General features: G+C 45.2%; 1 protein-coding gene across 1 annotated transcript in view; it reads right to left on the reverse strand.

Moving 5' to 3' along the window:
- The window catches only part of LOC147446588 (uncharacterized), a 63,967-nt gene extending 38,148 nt beyond the window's left edge, over nt 1-25,819 (reverse strand). Inside the window, exon 1 of the mRNA XM_086526256.1 lies at nt 25,646-25,819. Coding sequence (XP_086382382.1) covers nt 25,646-25,714 — 69 coding nt within the window. The 5' untranslated portion in view covers nt 25,715-25,819. The remainder of the gene's footprint in view (nt 1-25,645) is intronic.
- Nucleotides 25,820-26,619: the final 800 nt, after the last annotated feature.

Below are 26,619 nucleotides of genomic sequence, written 5' to 3' on the forward strand. Positions count from 1 at the left end.
GCAGCCAAATATGGCATTTTCAGGTCAAGTTAATAGCGGCCAAGGAACACAGATGAACCCTAATAGTGTTCCCATGTTTCAGTCACTTCCATATGACAATTTAACGCCTCTGGAGAGGCCAACTCCGTACAAAGAAGGTGGCAAAGGTGTGTCTTTCACGACCATTACAGGGTTTGATGACAGGAAGAAGGCTCTCTCATTCCTCCAACAGTTTGACAAGGCCTATGCAGGGGGAAACTTTACAGAGGCTTCAAAGGTCCGCAAAGCAGCCACTTTCTTGACAGGGAATGCGGGACAATGGTGGACAACTTTATTGCTTCAAGGGCAAGCTCCGTCCACATGGATTTACTTCAAGCAGATTTTTGCAGCAGCATGGTTATCTGATGACTTTGAAGCAGATGTCATGACAGAATGGCACCAGCTTAATGCTGCCACTTGCAAGAATCTGGATGATTACAATCGGAAGTTTTGGAAAGCTCTACTTCCAGTAACTTCCTATAGGTTTGTGCCATTGACAGAACAGATTGAAAAATACTGTTGTGGCCTACCCAAAGGATTGAGAAAATACTGCACGAAGACCAAAGTCACTACTTTGACGTAGCTCATCGAGGTAGCAAACATCGGCAATGGTTTGCTCAAGGGAGAAGATTGTGAATTTAACACTAGCGTCAAGGCAGGATGAGGCAAGAAAAATTCAGCCAAGAAGCACATTCCCAATGAGGCTCCGAAAGTGACTCAGGAGCCAGCCAACACAGGGAAAGATAAAGCTACGGCTGAATCAGAAAAGGGACCAGCGAAGAAATGGAAAAGACGTTTTCCTCGCAAGTCGGAAGAGCAAAAGAAGGTCCTGAGGTCAGAGAACAAATGCTTCATCTGTGAGCAGCCTGGCCACATTGCTTACAATTGTCCTACAAAGAAAAGGCCAGCTGATTCTAAAGACAAGGAAGACAAGAAAGGAAAGAAGCCCATGGCTGGTCTAGTGCCAGATATGGTGGGCGACAAGCCAAATTCAGATGCAAGTGAGCTTTGCAGAGCATGGGGAAAGGTTAGGGATCAAACAGTGCTTATCTTCTTTGATCCAGGTGCCAAAGCCAACTTTATTTCCCCAGAATTGTCTTCAAAGTTGGGAATCAGACCTGAAGAGATGGGGTATACAGCAGAGGCAGGTTTGGCATGTCCTGGCCATACAGAGGCTGTGACACCCATCATTGGAAAGTTGCGTCTACATATCCAGTCCTATGTAGATGCTGAAGAATTTTACATCATGCCACTGGACGGATGTGATGTGTTGTTAGGTATTCCTTGGTTGTTTCGTGTACAGGGAATCATGGATGCCTACAACAAAAAGATCACTGTACAGAGCAGGGGAAAGACTCACATTCTGGATGTAAAGCTTAAAGGGGAGTCTATTCCTACTGTATCAGCTTCTGCTATTACTTCTGTAATGAAAAAGCATCTTTCTGCATACTTGGTTTTTGCACGTGAAGTGTCAGATTGTGATGAATCAAATTTATCTATGCTAGATAAAGAAAGGTCAATGTTTTTACAACAGTATAGTGACTGTTTTTCCGATTCATTACCGTCTCAATTACCGCCAGAGAGACCCGAGGACCATGCGATAGATTTGGTGCCAGGCAGTAGCCCACCAAATAAGCCTCCGTACAGGGTTAGTGCGGCTCAGCAGAAAGAGATAAAGGGCCAAGTACAGGAGCTATTAGAAAAGGGGCTGATTCAGCCCAGTTCATCTCCATTCTGTTCTCCAGTGTTGTTGGTGCAGAAAAAGGATGGCTCATGGCGTATGTGCATCGACTACCGTGCATTGAACAAGAATACCATCAAGAATAGGTTCCCTATACCTAGAATTGATGATATTATGGACAAAATAGAAGGAGCAACTATGTTTAGCAAGATAGATCTAAAGAGTGGGTACCATCAGATCCGCATTAGATCAGAGGATGTGCACAAGACTGCTTTTAGAACGACGTTTGGCCTTTACGCATTTTTAGTGATGCCCTTTGGTCTCACAAATGCTCCTGCTACGTTCAATAGGATGATGGACAGAATTTTTCGTCCACACTAGCAGTTTGTTGGTACATTCTTTGATGACATGATAGTCTACTCAAAGAATGAAGAGGAGCATAGGCATCACTTGGCCATTGTGTTCAAAGAGCTACGCAGTCATAGGTTGCTCATCAATGCAAAGAAAAGTGAGTTTTTTTTGGAAGAGATTCACTTTCTGGGACACATTGTCTCAAAGGATGGTGTCAGAATGGATCCTGCAAAAGTTGAAGCGATCAAGTCATGGCCAAATTTGAAGACGGTGCATGATGTCCGAAGTTTCTTGGGACTGTGCTCCTATTACAGAAGGTTTATCCGAAATTTCGCTGAGATTGCTTCACCTTTACATGCTCTTCAAAAGAAAGCAGTCCCCTTTAGATGGACACAAAAAGAGATTTCAGCTTTTAATCTCTTAAAGGAAAAGATGACTTCAGATCCAGTCATTGTGTTGCCAGATCTTAGGAAGTCATTTGTGGTCCAGTGTGACGCCTGCGGTAGTAGCATTGGTGCAGTGCTAATGCAAGGTGGCAAGGTAGTAGCCTATGAGAGCAGAATTTTGCAAGGGCCAGAGATGACCATGCAGGTCTATGAGAAAGAGTTACTGGCTGTGATTCATGCGCTCTTAAGTTGGAAACAGTACCTGCTAGGTGCAGACTTTGTTGTCCAAACGGACCATCAGACCTTGCGATACTTCTTGACACAGACAAAGTTATCTGAGAAGCATATGCGATGGGCAAATATCTTGTCCATGTTCCATTTTCAGATTATGCATGTGGAAGGCAAGAAGAACGTTGTGGCTGATGCTTTGTCAAGGAAGCCACAAATTTCAGCTGTGTCGATTCCTTATCATCATGAACTTGATGATATGAGGGAACAGTATGCAAATGATGAAGATTTTGCAAGGGTCTTCGAGCAACTAATGGATGGACAACGTCATGAACACTATCTTCTTAAAGACGGGTTCATGATGATGCATGGCAGATTGTGTGTCACAAAGCCATTGCGACGCAAAGTTATGGAAGAGAGTCATGTCCCACCGTATGCAGGGCATCGTGGTATCGATGCTACAGTTAAAGCGGTTGAGACATTCTTCTATTGGCCTACATTGAGAAGGGATGTGGATGCCTTTGTGCGAGAATGCCTAATATGCCAAAAGGTCAAGTTTGACAGGCAAAAGGCACCAGGGTTATTGCAACCACTACCTATTCCAGATAAACCATGGGAAAGTATTGCTATGGATTTTATCTTTGATCTTCCGAGAACGCAGACAGGAAATGATGGTATTTGGACCATTATTTGCAGATTCAGCAAACAGGCTCATTTTATTCCTGTCAGGAAGAAGATAAAGCCAGATCAGATGGCACGCTTGTTTATGAGCAATATTTTCAAGTATCATGGCATGCCACAGTCGATTGTTAGCGGCCGTGATCCACGCATGACAAGTTTGTTCTGGAGAGGCTTGTTTGAGAATATGGGCACCACGCTCAAATTCTCTTCGTCATTTCATCCTCAAACAGATGGGCAATCAGAAGAGGCAAATTCTACTGTCCTAGATCTGCTGAAGTGCTATGTGTCAGAGCATAAAGGAAAGTGGGAGCAGTATTTGCCATTGGTGGAGTATGCATACAATAATACAGTGCATTCATCAACTGGCAAGGCACCCTTTGAGATAGTTGAAGGTGGCAAGAAAGTTCCTTCCATACTGCATACAAAGGACAAGATATTTGAAGCAGATAAGTATGTTCAGGACATGGATGAAATGTACAAGAAGGTCAAAGTGGCCTTAGAAAGGACTCAGGCAAAGCAAAAGAACGCAGCTGATCGTCACCGTCGTGAAGTGGTATATTCACTTGGTGATTGGGTGCTTTTACGCTTTGAAAAGGCAAGGTTAAAGAAGATGAAGGGCAAGGAAAGACTGTTTCCAAAGCTCAGCATGCGCTACTATGGGCCTTTTCAAGTGTGCGATATAATCAGTGATGTTGCATATAGGCTGAAATTGCCTGACAGTTGGAAGATTCACAAAGCGTTTCATGTGAGTCTTCTCAGACCCTATGTGGGTGATGTGCCAGAAGATATGCCAGCTGAAGATCAGCCGGAAGTCGAGGAACTTGACGAGATCTTGGTCCCTGAACAGATTTTGGCACACAAAGAAAGGAAAGTGAAAGGCAAGGTTGCTAGGCGTTACTTGGTAAAGTTCAGAAACTATCCACCAATGGATGCTAAGTGGATGGAAGAAGGTGAACTTGCAGAGTCACCAACTGTGTTATCACTTTACCTGGAAGCCTTCGATTTGCAACCTACCTTGACCCCTTGAGTTTCAAAGCTAAATGGATTGTCAGTGTGACAATGGCTTCTGAAACAAATGATGTACATGGTATTTAAAGTGAGCTCAAATCAAATACCTGTTACATGAATGTTAGAGCTGTACAGATTGTCAGTTTGGCAATTGCTCTTATGGAATGTCCAAAAGTTTGATTAGTGCTATAGAAGTGAGTATTTCTTGTCAGTTTGTCAAGGATACAGTGATTGCTTCTATTCAAGAGTACATGTGTAACTGCATTCTTAAACTGTCGGTTTGGGTATGCTGGAAAGTGTTACGGGATCCAACGTGTACTATAAGACAGTGGCAAAATGTGCAGCTACCATTTTGTCATTGGAAAGTTAGTGACTCAAAGCAATGGCAGAGTGCGCAGCTACCACTATGTCATTGGGACAGGGTTCACACGCAGGCAATACATGAGTCGACAAGGTGTTGAATACACCAGGGTTGACAATGAGCACGTATGTATCGTATATGTGTCGACAAGTGTTGAATACATCAGTGTTGACAGTGAGCATGTACGACATAGATGCAAACGAGGACGTTTGAGATTTCAAGAGGGGGGTATGTCACCAGCGTGTGACTACTATCTATCCTTTTTGTTGATTTCTTTCTTATTATCTATTTACTTTCACTTTTTGGAAACACCCCTCGGGAAATCTAACTGCCCTGCATTGCATAGCTAGTGTGGAACTGTCCGGAGGGAGTCGAGGCCTGAGGGCAAGAGAGCACTAAGGTTGGACAAGGACTATGGTTAGCCAAGTGGGGTCATTGACTAGCCAAAGTGGAATCCTTTGCTACAGAGGCTACATTTCAGTTCTGGATGCAGCCGCAGTGTACAAAGAGGGTCGGATGACCTAGATAGATACAATGGCAGCATCTCCTAAAATTTAGGGAACTGCTATTTTGGGACCTGAAAATGTGTTGACGTCATTACCTCCGGAATGACAAAGGGAACATTTTCTTACTCTGCCGTGAAGTCAACTGGGCAACCGGTTGGGATATTTTTAGACGGCAACCCCGAAACGGGAAAATGCTTGTAAATGTGCCAAGTGGCACATTCTGGTGCAGTTTCTAATGCAAGAGAGAGTTGGCCCTGAATTTTAAGCTAGGAGAGGCTCATTTGCAGCTTTTGTCACAAGTTAAGAGCTATGGAGTGCTTGCTTTCCCTCTTATGCACAGTGCGGTGCCAGGAGTGATGCCCTGCACGCTACGCACTGCCCTCTCTCCCCCCTTTGGCAGTATGTTATGCCCCTCTAGTGGGCTCTTCATTTGACCAATGTTCAGTTGTGTGGGTTCATGCGCGATTGCCGAGGCAAGAGCCTCTTGTACAGGTACTGGATTAGCTAGCGGCTAATCCCCCCGTAGGTACAGGTGAATTCAAAGAGGTTTCACGCCAGAAATCTCGTCCGATTCAAAGGGCAAGTAGCCCTACAGGTGCGGGAGCTCGAGGACTTGCTACGGATGCGACCGGCACGCGAAACGGAGCCCGAAACAGTGAATTACAGCCTGCTGTGTATTTTTGCAGGTTTAGGGTTTTGGCCCTAAACGGACCCTAATACCCCCAGGAGGTTCAGGGACGCAAGGGGACCGCTGTACATGTGATCTAGCGCATTTTCAGGGCCGAAAACAGAGAATTCAGCGTGCTGCAGATTCTCGCCAGGTTTTGCAAAGTGCCCGTATGCGTTGGGAAAGTCAGTCAATGCGTGGGAATACTGACTGTGATGGGTCCTAGCACAATTATGCTGCCGAAATCAGGCCGGAACAGTTGAAATTCAGCCAAGTTTGTGCGGGGCAGCTTGTAGGGATCCACCACATTTATTCCCTCTATTAAAGAATAAAGAAATACCGAAAGGGGCGCCTAAGTTAGGGGCCAATCTGGTGTCGGTCTTCTCATACAGGTGCATTCTAGCATCTATATCCCATCCCCCTCTCTTGTGTCTTGAAAGTACAGGTAAAATAGACGACTAATAATGGGTGAAAGCTAAATCAAGGTTTAAAGTAAAGTCTACCGCCCTTTTTGGATTGAACAGGCCGGTTTCAGTGCCCGCCTTGTGACAGTGGTATCAGAGCTGTCACGAGGCGGGTACCACGTGCCAATAGAAAAGAACAGATTGAACAGACTTTTAGCACTTCAATAACAACTGAACTGAAAGAGAGAGAGAGAGAGAGACGACACGCGACACGGAGTGGCGGAATTCCACCCCAGAGAGTATTGGCCCCAAACCTTGGCGCCCCTTTCGGTATTTCTTTATATTGCATCATCAAAGTACAAGCCGGTACTCCAGACTCTGCACCTTCTCCAGGAAGCATGCCAGAGAATGAGCCCTAGCCTCATATTTAAAGGCCCTTGGCCTGAAAAGCAATTTACATGAAAAGCTTTCAAAATCAAAAGCTTCTGGTCCAAAAAGCAGTTGACATGAAAAGCTTTCAAACTCAAAAGCTTCTGGCCAAAAAGCAATGCCAAAAGCTGTCAACGTAAATCACGGAAATCCGTACAGCCTGCCACGTCATCATGCCAACGCAATTTTCGGAAATCAGCCACGTTTTTGCAGTTTTAGGGTTAGGGTTTCCAGAATTAGGGTTTGCAGGTTTTAGGGTTAGGGTTTTCAGAATCAGGGTTTCTGGAATTAGGGTTTCAGCAGTTAGGGTTTTTGGCAGAAATTAGGGTTTTAGGGTTTCTGGCAAAAATTAAGGTTTAGGCCCCTATAAGTTGACTCCATTCTTTAGGCTTTGACACGTCAGCAGTTTGTTACATCTCCCCTTCTTGAAAGAGAGTAATCGTCCCCGATTACAACATATCTGCAAAACAACTCAAGTTAGCTCAAAAATTTCCGAGGGACATTCCGAGGGACAATCAGTTTGCTTTTTTTATTAAGGAGTTAGCTTCTCCTTTCTGCTCTTTTGATCAAGGAGTTAGCTGCTCCTATCGGCTGTTTTGATCAAGGAGTTAGCTTCTCCTTTCGTCCAGATCAGAACTCTTGATATTCCGGCGTAGTAAAATTAGCCATCACACCCAGACCGTACTGATCTTCCACGGGTGTCTTGATGCACTAAAATTACATACCCAGGCAATCTCATCCAATTAGGAATATTCAGTGGTTGGCACATCACAATGCAACACAAATGCTCACATATGAATGTTACAAGACATAGAAACATAAAGCTGCCGATGAACACTCCTCCCGCATAACCTAACAAGGTCCGGGCCGGGAGATATTCAACGACTCCCTCATCACTCCTCCCGCATAACCTAAAAAGGTCCCGGCCGGGAGATATAGAGGCCTTTTACAACCAAACGCCCCCCAGACCGCAGCCTGCGTCGTTTGGAGGTGCTGAGAGTAACCACTGCTCAGACTTCTTAATACTCCTCCCGCATAACCATCCAGGTCCGGGCCGAGAGTCACAACAACAATTATTTTACAAGCATACAACCAAACGCTCCCCAGGCATCGGCCTGCGTCGTTCCGAGGTTCAAACAATACCAAAACAGTATTTACCACTTCTCCACCCGGGAGTAAAATCACCAATCATTGAAACCAGTATCAAACCAGACTCAAACAATTCAAATCGGCACCAAAACAGGTTCAAAACAGATACCATCCATTTCAAACAAATTCCAAACAGGATCACCAAACAAGCTCAAACAGAACTCAAACTTAAAAAGCAATCTCGACATCAGTCGAGCTCGAAAAGTCGACTGACTTTCCATCTTGAAACCTGCACCAAAAATTAGCGTTAGGTTTCTTCCATAAGGTGGTAGCCGAGCACAGCATGATCCATCAGCTCTTGGACAAACAGTGTTTCTTTGGCGGCGATGGTAGTCCCAAGATAGCAATCGCACTCGGTCTCCAAGTTCATATGCTCGTGAAGAGACATCTACTGGGAGATGTCGAGAAACTTCAAGTTATAATCTGCTAGGGTTTCCATGGCAAGCATTTCAGGATACCCCACTCTGCCAGAAGTTGCACTCTGAAGGAAGATGTCAGAAACCATATAACTTCGGGCAAAAAAATTTCTTGAAAGCTTGCCAAGTACTTGGAGTATGCTGCTTGGTAGTTGTAGAAATCAACATCTGCATAGCACTGCTTTTGAGAAAAACAGTGACTTGAAACAAATCTGGATCCTTCTCTTGCAAGTGATCTTGATTGGCCTATGCCCTGTAAGACACTGCGGTGAAGACGGGAGCGCGCCCGATGCGCGATGAAGTAAGGGTGGGGGTGGCTAATAAGTCCGGGTTGGAGGGCGAAGATACCTCGAATCAAATTCCAATAGCTCTGTCTGCTCTTTTGTAGGACCGGTATGCTTTTAGAAAAGCACACGCCTGATGCTCTGATACCACTGTCACGAGGCGGGTACCACGTGCAAATAGAAAAGAACAGATTGAACAGACTTTTGGCACTTCAATAACAACTAAACTGAAAGAGAGAGAGAGACGACACGCGACACGGAGTGGCGGAATTCCACCCCAGAGAGTATTGGCCCCAAACCTTGGCGCCCCTTTCGATATTTCTTTATAATGCATCATCGAAGTACAAGCCGGTACTCCAGACTCTGCACCTTCTCCAGGAAGCATGCCAGAGAATGAGCCCTAGCCTCATATTTAAAGGCCCTCGGTCTGAAAAGCAATTTACATGAAAAGCTTTCAAAATCAAAAGCTTCTGGTCCAAAAAGCAGTTCACATGAAAAGCTTTCAAACTCAAAAGCTTCTGGCCAAAAAGCAATGCCAAAAGCTGCCAGCGTAAATCACGGAAATCCGTACAGCCTGCCACGTCATCATGCCAGCGCAATTTTCGGAAATCAGCCACGCTGTTGCAGTTTTAGGGTTAGGGTTTCCAGAATTAGGGTTTGCAGGTTTTAGGGTTAGGGTTTTCAGAATTAGGGTTTGCAGGTTTTAGGGTTAGGGTTTTCAGAATCAGGGTTTCTGGAATTAGGGTTTCAGCAGTTAGGGTTTTTGGCAGAAATTAGGGTTTTAGAGTTTCTGGCAGAAATTAAGGTTTAGGCCCCTATAAGTTGACTCCATTCTTTAGGCTTTGACACGTCAGCAGTTTGTTACAGCCATCCCGAATGGAATATCCCGCTACTGTCTCCCAATCCCATATCCGTGTGAAAACGTTTGCAAAATCTGTATCTGTGGCATACTGGTCGACCATATCCTCGAAGCTCCTATGATGTATCGCGGAAATAGCCAGAACTAACGGCTTCTGAGACAAAGCATCTACCACCACATTCTTCTGTCCCTGAACATGGACAATCTGGAAGTGAAACTGTGACAAGATGTTCGCCCACCGCATCTGCTTTTCCGATAGTTGCTTCTGTGACAAGAAGTAGCGCAAACTCTTATGGTCTGTAAAGACAGTAAAATCCGCTCCGAGTAGGTAATGTCGCCACTGAGTAAGAGCATGGATAACCGCCAAAAGCTCCTTCTCATAAATCTGTGCTATCATTTCCGGGCTTGAGAACAGTCGGCTCTCGTAAGCACTGACATGGCCTTCTTGCATTAAGACCGCACCCAGACTACGACCACAAGCATCACAATATACTTCAAATGACTTCTACAAGTCCGGCAAAGTCAAAACTGGTCCCGTAGTCAATTTCTCTTTCAATGTCTGAAAGGCAGTCACCTCTGTGGGTCCCCACGAGAACGGGATTCCTTTCTGTGTCAAGATATTCAAAGGGGAAGCAACCTCTGCAAACTTTCGAATGAACCGCCTGTAGTACGAACACAATCCCAAGAAGCTTCCAACTCCATGGACATTCTTCAAATCGGGCCGATCACGGATAGTCTCTATCTTGGCCGGATCCATTTGCACTCCCGCTGCTGCGACAATGTGTCCCAAAAAGTGTATCTCTGGTAGGAAAAATTCACTTTTCTTTGCATTAATCACTAACTTGTGATCTCGTAATGCCTAAAAGACCTGAAGCAGATGATCTCTATGTTCTGCCTCATTCTTGGAGAAGACAATGATATCGTCAAAGAAAGTGCCAACAAATAGCCTGTACTCTCCAAGAATCTTGTCCGTCATCCGATTAAAAGTCGCAAGAGCATTGCTTAAGCCAAAAGGCATCACCAAAAACTCAAATAATCCAAAAGTCGTCCGAAAAGCTGTCTTGTAGACGTCTCCCAGCGCAATTCTGATCTAATGATATCCACTCTTCAAATCAACCCTGCTAAAGCATGAGGATCCCTGTAATCTGTCGAGTATATCATCGATCCTAGTAATCGGAAATCTGTTCTTGATGGTGTTTTTCTTGAGAGCTATATAATCGATGCACATTCTCCAAGATCCGTCTTTCTTCAAAACCAACAACATTGGACAGCAATACGGTGAAGTACTAGTCTGGACAAGACCCTTTTCCAAGAGGTCTTTCACTTGGTTCATAATCTCTTCATTCTGTGCTCGGCTCACACGGTAAGGTGGCTGGTTCGGTGGTGTGCTTCCAGCTATCAGATCAATGGTATGATCTTCAGGACGAGCAAGTGGTAACTAGCCTGGTAGGCCCTCTGAGAAGCAATCGGCGTGAGGGTGGAGAAAATCTTGGCATTCTTTATCAAGTTTAGACATATTTGTCCTATCCTCATCACTCAACTCTTTCATAAAGATCGTATAAACAAACAGACTGGAGAAATGGCCAAAGTCGATACAATAGTTGATACAATAGGGACAGACTCGCCCTTCAGTTTAATGTCAAGTACAATGGTTCTGCCCTTCTCTGTGTCAATGTCGCTTTCCTCACCCGATAATCGACCACACGTTCTTGCGGTACCAGGGAATTCCCAAGAGAACATCACAACCTTCCAAAGGCATTATGTAAAAGTCCTCATGCCCCAAATACCCTTGACAATGCAACCAAAGTTTGCCAATGACAGGTGTAATGGCTACATCCCTGGTGGGTGCCGCTAGAACTGCCTCCGCAAGTGGTCCCATCCGATCGGGAGTGATCTTGAGCCGCGCCGCAATTCCGGTGAAATGAAGTTGGCCTTGGCTCCTCCATCAAAGAAGATCAAGGCCTCTTGGTCTTTCACTTTGCCCCAAGCTCGGCAAAGTTCTGTACTCTCATCCATGGTGTTGGGATCGGTACCCACACAATCTGGAACCAGTCCTGTTTTCATCTTGCCTTTTCTTCCACGTTCCTCAGCTGCTCTCGAACTCTCAGGCCTTTCGTCGTCCTTGTCAATCTGTTCTTTCTGTGCCTTTTCAGGGCACTTCGCGCAGATATGTCCATGTACCCCGCATCCAAAGCACTTCCCCTCCCTGATGAAGCGAGCTCTCTCCTGAGGAGTAAGCTTGGGTCGTGCATCCTTCTTTTCTGGGTTGCTCTTTCTCTTTCTACTTTCATTCACTGAAGTCTGTTCGGCTCGTTGTGTCATGACCTCATCGGTGGAGTAGGTCAGACTGCCAGAGTGAATGGCAAAACCCCGTTTCGCATGACTCATCAACTCCTGAATAGAAGCTGACTTCTGTTCCAAGCAGTGATCTCGGATCTCTGTAGGTAGACCCAAGGTAAACCGCTCAATCTGTACTCTGAACGAGATCTTCTTGAATGAAGAGGCGGGTAGAAAAGAGCTCCGGAATCTCTCACAATAAGCGTCCACTGTATCTTTCTTGGTCATCCGAAGATGGTTCCAAGCAGCTCATATATCACGTTCATACTCTTGAGTCAACCAAGAAGAAATAAAAAGCTTCTTAAATTTCACCCATTTAACTGGCGCTTTCTTGTTTAAAAGAATCGTGGACCACCAAGTTCGAACATTCCCCTTAAAGTAAGAGGCAACTCTCCGAATCTTAGAGTGCTCTGAGTAGCGTCCTCCCGCGAAAGCGATGTCAAACTATTGTATAAAAGACAAAGCCTTCGAAGCATCTCTATATCCTGAAAACATTTAATTGATTGTCCACCTTCCTTAAACTCTCGGACTTTCTTGCTTTTGTCTTCCAGAAAGTCATACTAGTTGGCTTTATAAAAATTCTTCTTGTTTGCATAAAAGTTGCCGTCGTCAGAGTTTGAACTGTCTGTAGACGAGTCCTCTGTAGAACTGTCATTCACTGGGCAAGATTTAGACTTCTTTGCCTTTTTCTTGCCCTTTCCGAAGCGTTGTTTCTTGCTTCGCTTTTTGCCTTTTCTGTCTTCTTCGCTCGAGTCAAAAGAGCTAGAAGGACTATCAAAAGAAGAAGAAGAAGAAGAATTGGGTACTTCTTCAAATCGAACACGCTTCTTCTCTTTCTTTGCCTTATCAAATGGCGACTAACTACCCAAATAACCCGGGGAGTCAGTGCCTTTCTTCTGCTTTTTGCCGTGCTGTTTAGCTTTGTTTTGCGCGTCAAAAAGCTGAGCAATCCGTGCATCAACCACCTCTTCTAATTCCTTCTCTAAATATTTCTTAAGAGCGGGTTTCGGGGGTGGTTCTGTGGTTTTCTGCCACTTGTGCACTTCCTGAAAAGAAGTCTCGCTCATATATTTTGCAAATTTTGGGTCCTTCGCAAAATTGAGCATCATCTTTGTTGCATCGCCGCTCAATTAACGACGCTCCATCTCTCGTCGCTCCGCCTGAGTAGGCCGAGGCGGGCCATACTCCTTGCCGGAATCTTCGTTGTGATCCCTTCCCGCATCTCCGGATGCAGAGGAAGTCGATTGATCCTTGCGTGAAGCCATAGGTGCCACTGAAAAAAAATTGGGATCGGATTTCCCGTAGAAGAGAAATTGACCGTGCTCTGATACCACTGTAACAGACCTAGACACTCCAAGTCAAGAATCTACCACGACAACACCAAATAACCACTTCAAAACAGTTCACAGTTACAATTGATTTACACTGGCCCTGCGGAGTTCCGTGCCTAGAGATATTGGCCCCAAAGACTGGCGCTCCTTTCGGTATTTCTTTTTGTATTAATCTGAGTTCAAAGTACAAGAGTGGTTAGGTCTCACTCTCAGACTCTATGTCCAGATGCCCTGCAGAGTGGGCATCCCAACCACTTATTTATTTGTTTACAAGGAAGGCTCTTTCTCTCACAAGCTCTCTTGAGCCAATAAAAAATAAAGCAGAAGCTTCTCTCTCTCTCTCTCTCTCTCTCTCTCTCTCTCTCTCTCTCTCTCTCTCTCTCTCTCTCTCTCTCTCTCTCATATCCTTTGCGTAGGAAAAAGCGGGATCAAAAAACTGTCAAAAGCAAAACTGCCACAAAAAATCAGCCTCCGCAAATTCCGCCACAATCTGCGGGCGTCCGTACTGCTACCACGTGTCATGCTCAAAATGAGGGTTAGGGTTTCTACAGATTAGGGTTTTTGGCAGCCACGTCATCACTTTGTGACATCAGCCATTGTACCAAATTGTGCAATCAATAGTAGACCACTCTCGCCATCGAGAGTGGGGCCCTTGGAGGAGGGGTTTACAACTCCCTGGTGTCGTATTCTCTTCTCTCTATCTCTCAGTCTCATGCACCTTCACGCACAGTGTCTATTCACTTTGTTTGTGATCACTTGCAGTCTCTCATTAAAGCACGGAAGGCTCTCCCTTCCCCAAGAACAAGGAACCTTGAGCATAGTTCGGAACACTCATCTTGAGCAAAGTTCAACATTCATTCCGCTGCACCTAACATTGGTATCAAAGCTTTGGCAGTGTTCTGTATCACTCAAGGAAAGAACCACAAGAACCATAGAATTTTTTTTGCTTGTTGAGGTCGCACGAACCCAAGTTTACTTGAGCGTGTCGATTCCTAATCGTGTTTTTGAAGAGTGATAGGAAACCCAAGAAAGAAGGGCTTGTCCAGCCTCCCCTTGTGCCTCTTTTCACTCATTAAGAGCGGACCGTGCACTTAGCAGCCATCCAATCGACGTGAGGTGGGAAAAAGCAACCTTGGTGTGAGCGCAAGGCCGCCAAGGGGTGCGCCCGCGGAAAAGAGACGAACTCGGGTGAAGAGAAGATCCTTCTCTAACACAGATTGCAAGCGAAAGAAGAACCTCAAGAACCCAAAAATCTCAAGACCCCCAAGAACCTCAAAGACCCCCAAAAACCCAAGACCCACAAGAACCCAAGTTCCTCGTGAACTTAAGAACCAAAGATCACAGTGTATGGTCATCACCCGAAGCGGAATGGATACTTCGCATGGAGGTGATGGGCATGAAAGTAGTGAAGAAGAATTTCCTCACCATGGAGGTTTTCCTGACCCTCCCCCTTCACCATCTACGCCAGGGATTGCACCAAATCCTATGGAGGCTTTGGTCAAGTCGATGATGGACATGATGGCACAACAACAAGAAGCGAATCGCATTGCGCTGGCACAACAAGAAGCGACTCGCATTACTTTGGAACGTGAGCACGATGCACGAAAAGAAAGAAAAGCACAAAGAAAGGAGGCAGTCGAAGAAAGACGAGCGGCCTTGGAGGCAGATCGTGAGGTTTAGAGAGACCTACGCACCCAAGAATTGGTTCGATAGGTTCTTGCCTCGAAGTCCGAACCAGCCAAAGATGTTGGTAGTTCCTCAAGTGGCGCAAGCCAAGATTCGGACTCCAACAACCCAGTCACAGAGAAGTTGACTTTCAGTAAGTATGATGGTAAGATGGACGCCACGGTTATTCATTCTTGGTTGCATCAATTTAATGCTTATTTTGCGACAACTAAGAAGACAGGAAACAACAAGTTTTTGACGACAGCTATGTACCTTGCCGGTGATGCCATCAATTAGTACCACGCATGGCAAGAGGCACAGTTAGCCGCGCACTTAGAGGAAGCCGACGAATTCGTGCCCCTTTTCTTCAATTGAGCTGATTTCCAAGACAAGCTCAAGGCGCGGTTTATGCCACCTCAGTATCTAACACGATTGAAGGACGATTGGCACGGTCTCAAGCAAAATGGTATGCCAGTTATGTCTTTCTCTAATCGTGTTTTGCAGCTCGGCACTCAATTAACCTAAGCTCACTCCAAATGAAAAGGTAGCAAAAGGAATTTTAGGAGGATACATCACGTCGGAAGAGCAAAGCACTTGTTCTAAGGAAGGTCGTTGTTTTCATTGTCACATTAAGGGTCACATAAAAAGAACATGTCCTAAGCTTGACTCTAATGAATCTAAAGAATCCACAGAACCCACTTCCTCTGTCAATGCAATAAATGACAACACGAGTGTGCCCCAAGTTTCTCGTGACCCTCCCATTGATGAGTCTCTCATTAAATGTTATGGTCATATGACGGGGCAGTGCTTTGTCATATTGTTTGACCCAGGCAGTATGCATGATGTGATTAGTCCCTCTCTTGTTGAGAAAGTCCGCCTAGAGGTTAGTCAGAAATCTCCTCTCGAGGTCTCTGGCTTCGCTCCAAGTATGGACTCTCTCATCACAAAAGAGTGCCTTGATGTGTTGTTTACAGTTCAATAAGTTGCTTTCCGTAGAAAATTCTTTCTCTCTCCTCTCTCAGGATGTGATGATTTTGGGCATTCGATGGTTAGCATAACCCTCTCATTGATTGGGCGGAATATACGTTCACTTTCAATGCCAAAAGTGACTCTCCCATTGTCATTCGTGGAGAGCAAGTTGGTCATTCTCCATCTCTCATTTCTAATGTGCAGGCGAAGATTGAAAGGATTCAGGAGAAGGAGACTCTCTCAGTCTCTTCTTTGCAGGATTTGCATGATGATAAGCATGAATTGCATGATAATGATGAGCATGATGATTTGGATGATAAGGACAAGCATGATGATTTGCATGATGATCAAGATGTCATTATTCACGAGCATGATGATTTGCAAGAAGAAACTGTGATTGTTCACAAGGGTGATGGTTTAGTTGATACTTTTTCTAGTGAAGCTAACCTCATTGCAGATTCGATCAATCAGAAAGAACCGATCTTGGCTTTTGAGTCGAGGTCTACAGAACCCCCTCAGAAAGAACCGATCTTGGCTCTCGCGCCTAGGTCCAGAGAACCCCCACAGGAACTATTATGTGTTCGAATGATTAGTCAGCAACAACCATTGTTCGAGTGTTTCATTCGTGATGCTTTCCTGTATTTTAATCACCGTCCTTATGTGATCCCTTTTCACAGGCATGACATATTGTTCGCTGAGCACGATTCACTCATGAATGAGTACGGATGTATGCGGATTATTCATGAAAAGCTGAAAAGTATGCACTCAAGGAAGTCACATTCCATGTCTCTTCCTTGGCACGACACAGTCGTAGAAAGAGCACAAGCAAGTATGAGCACCAAGCATGGGCATTTCCGTTGTGAATTGCCACAGTTGATTGATTTAGATCAGCAAGACAAGAGTCGATCTCATTGTTTGCGTGTGTGTGGTGAACGGTTTGGCACTCCGACTATTTGTTCATCTACATTGTATGCACACTCTTTTAGGAAGACAAGATTTTTTCCAGTCACTTTACATGGAATAGGCATGTTCATGTTTTTGTGTTGGAAGTGGTTTCAGGAATTGTCAGCCATGACGATTCTTGAAGAAGGAAGAAGCATGACTCTAGACGAAGTTGAAGCATTGAAGGAGCCACAAATGACTTTGTGTCGCTTTTGGCGCGGCTCAAAGAAGCAAGCTTTGCAGACCTTTATGAAGTTCAAGTATCGCACGAGCCACACGTCAGAGTGGGCCAGCGAAGAGTCCTTTCGAGGATTCCGGATGTTGTTGGTGATCTCCCTCGATGTCATACAGTTCGGTACCAGTACCTCACTTTGAAAAGGAGGGGATGTCACGTGACACATCCAAACCCTGTGTGTCCGTGGACAAGCTACAGCAGGACCAGGGTTCAATTCAGTCAAGTCAGTCTAGAATAGGAAGTGATCTGGCACTTTTGTGAGTCTATTCGCAGACCGTGCATGACTAGACACTTAGATTAGATGCATATCCTCCGGTTGCACACAGCATGATCATCAGCATTCCCATCAAAATTCATCAGAATCCATCAGTGCATTAAACCTATTTTCCTATTTTTGACATTTTTTACTTATTTATTGAGTGACTTTTGTTGGGAACTAGGTAGGGCAATTTTGCTATGCTAATATATAAGCAAACCAGAGCTAGCACTTTCTGGCAGAAGAAGAAGGAGAGCATCAGGCACTCAGTGCAGTAGACCTCTGGAGAACCTTCTCAGCAAGACGACTCTCCCTTCAACCTGGCGTTTTTAGAGCCTAAAACCAGCGTTTTCAGCCCCTTACAACCAGCGCTTTTGGAGCCTAAAGCCAGCGTTTTCAGCCCTAGAGCATAGCGACTTCCACCAGCATCCCAGTACCAGCATCATAGCGTTTTTGCAACCCATGAACCTGCGGTTTTGCATCAGCCATTTCAGCCAGCAAAGGGACAGGACAGTAGCGTTTTTACAGCAACCATACTAGCGTTTTCAACAAGGAGTTTTCAGCAAGAAATTGACCAGCAAGACAGCGTTTTCTGTAGCGTTTTTGGACAACCCATCAGCAACGGAAGAAGCCTGCAATCAGCGTTTTTCATAAGCTATTAAGTCAGCACTTCAAGCATTCAATTTTCAGCCATAGTCTCGTCATCGTCGTCCACACCGTCGACATCGACATAGCAAGCATTTAGATTTGCATCAGCCATTGTACAGACTACTATCGCGATCGAGAGTGGGGCCCTTGGAGGAGCGGTTTACAACTCCCTAGTGTCGTATTCTCTTCTCTCTCTATCTCTCAGTCTCATGCACCTTCACGCACAGTGTCTATTCACTTTGTTTGTGATCACTTGCACTCTCTCATTAAAGCACGGAAGGCTCTCCCTTCCCTAAGAACAAGGAACCTTGACCACAGTTCGGAACACTCATCTTGAGCAAAGTTCAACATTCATTCCGCTGCACCTTACAATGTCGGACTAACCTCTAGGCGGGCTCTCTCTACAAAAGAGGCACTAATCACATCATGCATACTACCTGGATCAAACAATATGACAAAACGTTGACCCTTCACATGACCGTAATACTTCATGAGAGACTCATCAATGTGTGTGTCAGAAACATGTGATGACGCAGATTGATTCATTAAAGTGCTTGTGGTAGCTATGGGTTCCTTGGGTTCTTTAGGTGGGGCTGTTTTAGGACAAGCCTTCTTAATGTGAACCTTGACGTAACATTGATAACATCTACCTTCCTTAGCATAAATCACTTGTTCTTCAGCCGTTATATATCCTCCTATAATTCCTTGTGCGGCTTTTTCATCCGGGGTTAGCTTAGGTTTTGCAGGTGCTTTAGCTTTATCCTTAAATTCAATTTGAGAGTTAGAGGACAATTGGCTAGAAGAGTTACCATTCTTACCATTTTTACCGCTCTTACCGTTCTGTGAGTTCTGAGAAGTCTGATTGGCACTTTGAGAAGTCTTGTTTTCCTTAGTTTTTCCTTTATTGTGCTTCATCTCCTGGGCGAGAGCAATCGCTACCGCCTTGTTGAGATCGACGGGATCGAAGACTTCCACATTAAACCTAATATAGTCGTCCAACCCGAAAATCAAACCCTCTTTGCGCTTCGCATCCGATTTGCGTAATTGGGTGCCAAGCTGCAAAACACGGTTAGAAAAAGATATGACTGGAGTACCATTTTGCTTGAGATTGCGCCAATCTTCCTTTAATTGCGCTAGGTACTGAGGTGGCAAGAACCGCGCCTTGAGCTTGTCTTGGAAATCGACCCAACTGAAAGAAAGGGGCACACCTATCTCGGCTTCCTCTAGGTGCACGGCCAATTGTTCCTCTTGCCACACTTGATACCAATTAATGGCATCACCGGCAAGATACATAGCTGCCGTCAAAACTTTGCTATTCCCTGTCTTCTTAGTTGTCGCAAAATAAGCATTAAATTGATACAACCAAGAATGAATAACATTAGCATCCATCTTACCGTCATACTTACTGAAAGTCAACTTCTCCGTGACGGGGTTGATGGAATCCGCTTCTCGATTACCTGATGATTCACCCACGTCCTTGAGTGGCTCGAGCTTCGAAGTGAGAACCTGTAAGACCAACTCTTGCATGCGTTGGTCTCTCTGCGCCTCACGTCTTTCTTCGGCCGCCAAGCGCGCTTGCTCACGCTCCATGGCTGCCCTTCTTTCATCGGTCGCCAAGCGCGCTTGCTCGTGCTCGCGGTCAACGGTGGCACAGTGCGCCTCCTGTTGTAACATCATATCCATCATTGACTTGACCAAAGCCTCCATCGGATTTCGTGCAAACCATGGCGTAGATGGGGAAGGGTATGAAAAACCTCCTAGTGGAAAAAATTCTTCTTCACCTCCTTCATGCTCATCACCTTCATGCAAAGTATCCATTCCGCTTCGAGTGATGACCACACACTGAGATCTTGGGTTCTGAAGTTCACGAGGAACTTGTGGTTCTTGGGGGTCTTGAGGTTCTTGAGGTTCTTCCTTTAGCTTGCAATCTGTGTTAGAAAAGGATCTTCTCTTACCCAAGCTCTTCTCTTTCTCGTGGACGCACCCCTTGGCGGCCTTGCGCTCACACCAAGGTTGCTTTTTCCCACCTCACATCGATTGGCCGGCCGCGAAGTGCACGGTCCGCTCTCAATGAGAGCAACAAGAGGAGTTTAGACAAGCCCTTCTTTCTTGGGTTTCCTGTCACTCTTCAAAAACACAACTAGGAATCGACACGCCCAAGAGGTCTTGGGTTACGTGCGACCGCAACAAGCCAAAAAAAAATATTGTGGTTCTTTCCTCGAGTGATACAGAACACTGCCAAAGCTCTCATACCAATGTAAGGTGCAACAGAAGTGATTGTTGAACTTTGCTCAAGATGAGTGCTCCGAACTGTGCTCAAGGGTTCCTTTTACTAATGGAAGGGAAAGCCTTCCGTTCCTTTAGTGAGAGAGTGCAAATGATCACAAACAAAGTGGGTAAACACTGTGCATGAAAGTACTGAGACTGAGAGATAGAGAGAGAAGAATACGACACCAGACAAGTTGTCAAACCCTCCTCCAAGGGCCCCTCTCTCGATTGCGAGAGAAGTCTATGCTATTGATTGCACAAATCTGTTACAAGATGCTAATGCAAGTTCTTGACGCTACAATGCAATGAGGTTCTAAGTCGGAGACGACGGCGACGACGAGGACGACGGCTGGCTGAAAATGCTAACTTCCTCCGGCTGGACAACGCTGCCTTTGTCTACTGAAACGCTGGACAGCAGGGGCTGAAATCACTGGTTTTGACCTGCTGAAAAATGTTGGACTGTCTGCTACAAAATGCTGGACAGCAGGGGCTGAAATCGCTGGTTTTGACCTGCTGAAAAACGTTGGACTGTCTGCTACAAAACGCTGATGTGGCAGGGCAGGAAACGCTGATTTGCTCGGGCAGAAAACGCTGATGCTTGCTTGCTGAAAACGCTGTCTACTGCAGGCTGAAAACGCTGGTGTGTAGCTGTTGAAAAACGCCAAGTTGTGGAGGTTCTTGCTTGAGAAGGGAGGTTGGAGAGCTTGCTGCAAGTGATTGCATGTGCTCTCCTTTCTTCTTCTGCTGCCACTAAGTGATTGCCAGTTTCCTTATATATTAACTTAGCAAAATTGCCCTACCCAGTTTCCCAACAAAGTCACTTATTAATAATAAGTGAAAAAATGGCTAAAATAGGGAAAATGGGTTCTGTGTCCTGTAAAATGCTCATGATGGCTACTAATTGTAATGCTGATGATCATGCTGTGTGCAACCAAAAGATATGCAACTACTCTAAGTGCTTGGACATGCACGATCTGCGAACAAACTCACAAAGGTGCCAAAACACTTCTTAAGACGACATGAACCCTTGACTTGAAGTAGGGTGTCCACATGAACATAGGGTTAGATGTGCACGTGACATTTCCCCCAAAGTTAACCCACTAAGGTTATTCACCCCTTATTTGATCCCTATTCCCGCCTCTAAGCTCATGAAGACCACTACCCAGCATTTGTGAAGGGATTCTAAACAGCGAAGGGTTCGTTCTTACGATTCTTCAAAACAAGATGCAACGAGGGAGGTCGTCCAAACCAATCAAGCCGACAAGCCTCTCCGTGCCCACCACGGGTGGACCCGACAGATCTTCTACGAGCGCAAATCCGAGAACTCAAAGAAGAAAACATGGAACTCAAGGTGCACCTTACGACCTTAGAGACCCGTCTCACCCTCTTACACTCACAACAGCAAGTCGACATCGACCATATTCTTGTCAAAGCAAAGGAAGTTTAGCACACCCTCACTGCAAGCGTGGCAAACCTTGCCACTCAAGTCAACGAAGCAACCGCCGCCGTCTCCACCAAGGTAGAAGAATGCATGCAAGAACGTCGCCGATGGGAAGAATTGGTGCTATCCCTCCACATCGGTGGCTTGCCCTCTATCTGGTGGGCGGAGAACGACGATTACACCTCGACCTTGGCCAAGCTCAACCAAGCCATTCATTCGAGCGAGTTTGATTCCAACACAATCGAGAAGGTCCATCATGACAACCGCACCAACCAAGGCACCCTTGTCTTCAAAAACAAAGAGGTGCACATAGCACTTCTACAGCAAGCTCGACTACTCAAGGGCACCAAAACTTGGATAAACGAGGCCTTGAAGCCCGCTCGACTCAAAGTCAAGAAACAAGAACTTCAAAAGGTGTGAGATGCTCGAGCAACACGTAAATGGGCCGTTTGTCAAGGCGGCAAGGCCATTATTGAAAAGTTTCGAGTTCCACAAACTCCCAGACCACCCTCCCCTACCCAATCTCCCCCCACTCCTAAGTGACAAATGTCGCAATATTGTTGTATCCGCATCTAGTCATGTTTCCAATGTATACTCTTGATAAGAAGCACCATGTATGTTTTCGTGGTCCCATAGGTCATATTTAACTTCCGAGGACTTTTTATTCTCTCTCTCTCTCTCTCTCTCTCTCTCTCTCTCTCTCTCTCTCTCTCTCATGTCGAAGGCTTTTGGTATGACCAAGTGTAGACCAATCTCTACTTTTATGTATCCCAAGCACAAGAAGTCCCTGCATGACCCCTCAGTTACATATATGACCCCTCAGATGTAGTTGAAGCTACGAAGTATAGTAAGCTAGTCGGTTCACTTATTTGGTTGTTAAACACCCGTTTTGAAGGTGTGACTTCTCAATTCATTCATGCACAAGACCTTTGGAGTAGGCTCTTTAGATATTGCGATATTTGAAGCAGTCAAGTCGTTGGGCATATGGTATATCACTAGAGGTACAAACTTCAGGATTACTCTTCAAGAATAGACTAATTCCGATTCGAGTGGAGATCCAGATAAACAACGGTTGACTACAGGTTACACCTTTTCATTTGTTTCAAGAGCGATTTCATGGAGCAGTAAGACGTAACCCACAATTGCCTTATCTTCCACAAAGGTAGAGTACCGTGTTGCTTGCAGTGCTACATGTGCGTCTGTTTAATTACAAAGGTTACTTTTGGTGATTGCTTTTTTGCACTCGACAACCACTATCTATTCCGACAACCAGAGGTGTATAGCTATCATAAAGAATCCGTTGTGTCATGCTTCGACCAAGCATATAGAGATGCAGTATCATTTTGTTCGAGAGAAGACCCTCGATGGTACTACATATCTTGAGCACTCTTCTATGTCAAATAACCTTGCTGACAACTTCACCAAACCTCTACCATAGGCGACATTATCCTTCATGCACACTCTGTCACAAAGTGATGACGTGGCGGATAGCAAAAACCCTAAAATTCTTGCAAACCCTAATTTTTGCCAAAAACCCTAATTTCCGAAAATCGCGGAGGTGGAAAAAAAAAAAGGGAAATTTTGAGCAACGCAAATCTCAACTTTTTGCTATGATTTGGGAGAAAGAGAGAGAAAAAGAGAACTTGCTTTTTACTGACTCTCATTGAGAGAGAGAGAGAGAGAATCTGCTTTCGCTTTCAAGCTTTTGGGGCTCTGCTTTTGGGCATCCCTTGTAATCTTTAAATTAGTGGTGAGGGCCTCACTTCTCAGAGCATCTGGACGCACAGTCTGAGAGTGAAACCCTAACAGCTCTCTTGTACTTTGATGATTGATTAATACAAAAAGAAATACCGAAAGGGACGCCAGTCTTTGGGGCCAATATCTCTAGGCACGGAACTCCGCCGGGCCAGTGCAAATCTATTGTGATCTGTGAATTGTTTGAAGTGGTTATTTGGTGCTGTCGTGATTGATTCTTGACTTGGAGTGTCCAAGTCTGTTACAGTACCCCCCTCTTGAAAGCATTGTAATCAACCGCGATTACGCCTGCAAAACTGACAAAAGCCATAAACCCTAATTTCCGAAAATCGCGGAGGTGGGAAAAAAAAAAGGTGACGCAAATCTCAGCTTTTTGCTATGATTTGGGAGAAAGAGAGAGAAAAAGAAAACTTGCTTTTTACTGACTCTCATTGAGAGAGAGAGAGAATCTGCTTTTGCTTTCAAGCTTTTGGGGCTCTGCTTTTGGGCATCCCTTGTAATCTTTAAATTAGTGGTGAGGGCCTCACTTCTCAGAGCATCTGGACGTAGAGTCTGAGAGTGAAACCCTAACCGCTCTCTTGTACTTTGATAATTGATTAATACAAAAAGAAATACCGAAAGAGGTGCCAGTCTTTGGGGCCCATATCTCTAGGCACGAAACTCCGCCGGGCCAGTGCAAATCTATTGTGATCTGTGAATTGTTTGAAGTGGTTATTTGGTGCTGTCGTGATTCATTCTTGACTTGGAGTGTCCAAGTCTGTTACACGCTCCCTTGGATTGGTTCCCCATCCAAGGGCTAAGAGGAGGTGTTAGTTTCATTCCCTGTGAGATGGTGGCTCCAGCATTTCCAAGAGTAAATTAGAAAGTGAGGCTATTTTGTGGCTATGCCTAACCGTACTTGAAGTAGGCATACCTTTTCCGACATTAAGAGCCGTGTATGTGTCCACCCAATAGGCTAGCATGAGGCAAGATCCCTCTTTTGAGGCTCTCTGGGGTCAAAGTCTCTAGTTTCTATCGTTTTAAGCCTTTTGCCAACTTATGATGACGGGGCATTAATGTGCCACCTTGGCACATTTATGCCATATGTGTGTTATAGACTAAGAGGATTTATTTTAGAGGGCGCCCCCACATTACTAGGTCACGGGCTGTTTTTAGCTGAGGCTGGTTACAAACCGCGTGCCCAAGCTTGGGCGCGCAGACGTGGAGGCTAGGCGGCGTTTGCTGATACGCAGGGCAGAAAGGGCAGAGGACAAGGTCTTGGACAGGCGATGCCCCCCTGCCCAAGCTCGGGCGGGGGTTGAGCTTTTGCCAGGTCAGCCAAAATCAGGCGGCGAACCAATGCGATGGACGCAGCTGCTGAAAATGATTTTGCTTTATGATAAAATAATGTAGCCAATGTGTAATGCATGCCCGCCCATCATCAAAACTGACGGGCCCCCGCATTGGCAGTGTGTATCCAGCCTGAGTGGGCATTGAGGGTGAGTCCCTACAGGGACCCCTTCCCCGCCCCCAACACTTTGTAGTATGTACACAATTGTTTGAGCAGATATAGAGCCAGCGTTTTGGGATCGCACAGTGCTCTCTCTCTCTCTCTCTCTCTCTCTCTCTCTCTCTCTCTCTCTCTCTCTCTCACACAACATTTCTCTCTCCTCGCTCTAGCATTTTCCTTTGCAATGCAGAGTTTTTCCCTCTCTCTATCGCCCTGCGATCTCACTCATCTCTCTCACCATTTTGGACTCTGCAACGTTTCCTTACAGGTGGTGATCTCCTTGGCTTGCCTAGACTGAGTACTAAGTGTTGTCCACATTCCGAGTCTCGATCAAGGAAAGCCACAGATTCTTGAACCTACCACGATGGAACTCCTTCGAATCAGCGGAGTTGTGCGCGCAGTTGAAGGCCTGATCCTCATCCAATTCACCTTTTCTTGCCTCTCTCTTTCCTACCCTCCCCCAAAGGTCAAGGGACTTTCCCTAGCAAAGAACCAAAAAACTAAGAAGTAGCACAACTAAGCAAGGAAGGGTGTTTTGGATTAGTATCAATGTGTCACGACAATTGCCTTGGAAAGGAGTTGGGAATCATGGCCTTACCTATTCCCGTGTGTGGTTCTTCACCAAAGAACCACGTGCAAAATGTGTCTACGCACAAAATGTATCGAGACACAAATGCGTACCCTCCCTTACAAAACACAGATCCATCATCCATGCGATAGGTGTTGTGCACAGGACACTGAGTTTCGCAGCCATGCATCGATATCTGGTGAAAACTGTGTGCGCGTTCTGTCCGTGTGTGTGTGTGTGTGTGTGTGTGTGTGTGTGGGGGGGGGGGGGGGGGGGGAGAGAGAGAGAGAGAGAGAGAGAGAGAGAGAGATACATTGAGGCCTGGGGCAAGGGTCCCGATAAGTAGCGCCTGTGTTGTAGCAACCCTCTTCTCCGTCGTCATAACTTGACGTCTGATTCTATTTACCAGCGAGCGGTACTAGAGCATGAGACTAGGCGTGCTTCGTAGCGCGTTGCTCTTCATTGATTGCGCGCAGAGCGAGAAAGAAAAAGAAGAAGAAGAAGAGTATTTTAACGTCGTAAGAAACTATCCCGAGAGACCTATAGAGTTGAACTCAAGACTTGTTTGTTAGAGGGAAATGGCATTTATATTCTATATATATATATATATATATATATATATATATATATATAAATAAAGAGAGAGAGAGAGAGATTCTATCTACTTATTCTATTTTATTGTATACATACATATCTAGTTCCGTATTCCTTAAATTAAATTCATTAATTTGGGAGATCCCCCTCATGATACTCGTTCACACCTAGAGGATCTACGGTCCTAGATTGTTGTTGATCGTGGATCGTTCAATCCATTTAGAAGAAAAATATGGATTGGGTGTGTTTGACCTCATGACCTCTCCATCATGGAATGATAGCACACACATTTTGTTATGCAAGAAAATGTAGCATGATATTAAGTAGTTTCGGCACGTTCGTGATCCTAGTTCACACCAAGTTCACACGACCAAAATGCAATGCACATACCTTGTAGAGTTCAGATTTAGTTCACAATGAGTTCACATTTGTCCGAGATTACACTTAGTTTACATCAAGTTCACATTCGAGATCAACGGTTGTGATCTTTAGAGACACGCGAAGTCGATTTTCAACCATAGATCCCCTCTAAAATTGAGGTGTCATTTAGTGACAAGGCCCTCTCTCCCCCTAAAACCAAAAAAGGCTTTTGAATGATTAGGCCTAGGCTCTGATTGTGAATAGAGCTAGATAAGGCCATCTAATAAGGGTGGTTGGGTGGAGATACATTGTACAATTCTTCTCTCTCTCTCT

Source organism: Adiantum capillus-veneris, chromosome 12 (genome assembly GCF_014529385.1).
Source record: "Adiantum capillus-veneris isolate H3 chromosome 12, ASM1452938v2, whole genome shotgun sequence".
NCBI classification, from domain to species: domain Eukaryota; kingdom Viridiplantae; phylum Streptophyta; class Polypodiopsida; order Polypodiales; family Pteridaceae; genus Adiantum; species Adiantum capillus-veneris.